This window comes from Teleopsis dalmanni, chromosome 1 (assembly GCF_002237135.1).
Source record: "Teleopsis dalmanni isolate 2A chromosome 1, ASM223713v2, whole genome shotgun sequence".
Taxonomy (NCBI): Eukaryota; Metazoa; Arthropoda; class Insecta; order Diptera; family Diopsidae; genus Teleopsis; species Teleopsis dalmanni.
Genome location: NC_051846.1, coordinates 134,544,576 through 134,547,574, shown reverse-complemented (window position 1 = coordinate 134,547,574; position 2,999 = coordinate 134,544,576). Strand labels below are relative to the sequence as shown.

Here is a 2,999-nt window from a genome sequence, read left to right as displayed (position 1 = left end):
TCGATAGAGCGTGATGTTACATCCTTGTGCTTTTCAGGTTAATGAAGATATTGAATGTTATTTGCTTAGCACTTTACGATGCAGTAGTCGTATCCAATTTGTAAAAGCCTAAAGCTTTTATAAAAAACGTTCTGATCTCATTTTTCTGTAATAACATTTATGCTCGACATCATATAAAACTATTGATATAATTATTGACCTAGAAAACGAAAGTTATATCGATCATGAGAAAGGTTTGCTAATGATGGCGTTATCAAGAAGGACAATTCTGAAAGTTATTTACCAGCCAACATCCCATTGCCCATACATTTTTGACTATAGCCGATATCTACTTCGTGTTGCCTCTATTTGCCCTTAAGCCGATATTTGCAGATTGATTTTCGACAGCAATATTGACATCACGTCTGAGCGACCAACAATTCGATGCTGTGGTTGGTGCATCGTACCATGATTTGATTATTTTTTGGCATTGGGTATACAGCTGCATATCAACAAAGCAAAGCATACACAACATGAGCTCAACAAATTAAGAACCGGCGTATTTACTAATATTAACATTTTCATAGCTGTTAATTTACATACCTATGTAATTTACATACAGCTTTTTACACCAGAATGATATTTCATTTATACTCACAATTTTCGGAGTATAAAGTACTTCAGCTAGATAAATTTTGCTACACTACATTTAGGTCTTATACGCCTAGTACTGGTACCTAGTACCAGTAGTACTGGTACGTAAACTTTTAAGATACGGACAAAAAATCAAATTCACAGTTAAGAACTGTAAAATTATTTTTAATAAAATAGTTTGTTAAAGCTAAATGCACTAACGGACCTATTATGTGCACCTGACAGATTTGTCAAATTCTTTAATAAAATTTTTGATTTTTATAAAGCAGAAAGCTTTTTGGTATTCTGGACACATCTTGACAAATTTCAAAGCTCAAGTACATAATGATTCTCACCACACTATGGTGTAAAGTGTTTTGTATAGAAAACTATTCGTAAATGTTCGTAACTGTTCGTAAAAAATGCTTGTAAAGAGCACATATTTTAAGTTGTCAAAAGCATTTTTCATGCATTCAAATAACAATAAAAAATATGCTTGTAAAGAGCGTATATTTTAGTAAAGAATATTTGTCATGCACGCAAAAAATAAAAAATGCTTAAAAAGAGCATATTTTTATAGTTGTCAACAGCATTTGTAATATTGACAACTAACAAGGAAAAGAGCTTTTTATTTATGTCACAGAATACCAAAACCTTTACAGCAGTCAATTTTGACAAGTGTCAATGTTTGACAAGTTTATAAAGTGCACAGAATAGGTCCGTAAATAGCTATAGCAATTCTATATCTTTTAATAATGGCAAAAGCTCATTTATAATTAATAACCCATCTTCTAAACAGAAAATAGCCAAAAATATATCTGTCTTAGTCGATTCACGTAAACTACCTATATGGTTTTGAAATTATGTTGTTCTACATATTAAGTTATGGACGTCATCTATATTTTTCAAAAAAAAAAACAAATAATTTAATTTTTTAATTTTATGACAATACTTATATATAAACATACTTACAAAATTATATTGAGCTTACAACAAAATTTAAATCTTCTAAGAATAAGTTTTTAATAATTTATCACATAAATTCTAAATTGTGTAACAATTTGGACATTGACGTCTTAATGCCGGCCTTTGTCTAGATTCCATAAATCGCACTGAGTATTTAAGCTCGTCTTTTAATTCTACCCATATAGATCTTCTATGGCGTTGCTCTACTGTCATGTATATAGCTTGATGACCTTTATCTCCAAAAAGTTGCGAGTCCATCTCAATTGATTTATCTTGTAAGTGATAGTATTGCCAAAATTCGTAAAATGCAACACACACAGCTATCAATATACCCAGTATGAGGACAACAAAAACACCACCTATATTTTAAATTCAAAATACAAAACATAGATTTCGTGTCTTACTTAAATAAAATATTACCTATATTATCTAGACCTAAAGCATTTGCTTTGAATTGCTTACTGTTACTTTTACGATAACATGTTTCATCAGTGTTCTTCCACCATTTATTGTACAACATTTGAATATCACCTTTTTCCTGTAGTTCTAGTATAGCCAAGGATATTTTATCTCTCCAAAGCGAACCTTTTGGTGTGGCAATACCATAACCTGGTAAAATTATATATTTATATTATATATATCTATATATATAAAAGAAAGATGTGTTTTTGTTACACCACTTATAACTCAAGAACGGCTGAACCGATTTAGCTGAAAATTGGCAGGGAGGTAGTTTAAGGCCAGGAGAAGGACATAGGATACCTGTTTATCCCGTTCACGACAAAGTAGGTTTTGAAATTATCAAATTTTTGATATAAGAAAATATTTTATTGGAATTTTCAAATAGCAAAGAAAGAAATAAAGTACAAACACAAAAATTTATTTTTAATTTTATTGAAGTTCGGCTGACCATACAACGCCGCTGTTTCGAGTATTGCCAAGTACTCTTCATCAGTGGTCTTTGAAATAATCGAATTTTTATTTAATTAGTTTATAGTTCGTATATAATTTTGTTTGGACTGCAAGTGCCAGGCTTAGAACTCGTGCCTGTCAAATTAAAAGCGATGACTAATCGTGTTTATCCACAAGAAGCCAGCTGCACAAACTTTCAATGCTCAAGTTCCAGGTTTTATTGTCACTTATTTTTATTTAATTAGTGACAACAACCAAAGCACTTGCCGTGCTTTAAATTAGAACGAGCTTATAAACTACAGCTTTATTTTGGAAACACAAGTTCAACGAATTGAAAGTTTAACTTTTTGGTTTTGCTTATTCTTTATTTCTTTTCAAAGCTACTCTTTTTGTAGAGACATTTTGTAATGCATATTTTTTACTTACTATATGTAAAGCGACCATTCTGGTGCTTTTACAAAGAAGCTATGCTATGTTATTCTAAAAATTCCTCTAAAATTTAATAAAGC

The 2,999-nt window shown here is 30.7% G+C and overlaps 1 protein-coding gene across 1 annotated transcript; it reads right to left on the bottom strand.

Annotated features, from left to right (window-relative positions):
• Positions 1-1,601: 1,601 nt before the first annotated feature.
• Positions 1,602-2,241, bottom strand: LOC119666360 (glutamate receptor ionotropic, kainate 4-like). The gene is made up of 2 exons (XM_038075644.1): positions 1,999-2,241; positions 1,602-1,937 (listed from the first exon to the last, which is right to left on the bottom strand). Exons 1-2 carry the CDS (start codon positions 2,096-2,098, stop codon positions 1,657-1,659), a joined length of 381 nt encoding a protein of 126 aa, XP_037931572.1. The 5' UTR covers positions 2,099-2,241; the 3' UTR covers positions 1,602-1,656.
• Between the last annotated feature and the right edge of the window lie 758 nt (positions 2,242-2,999).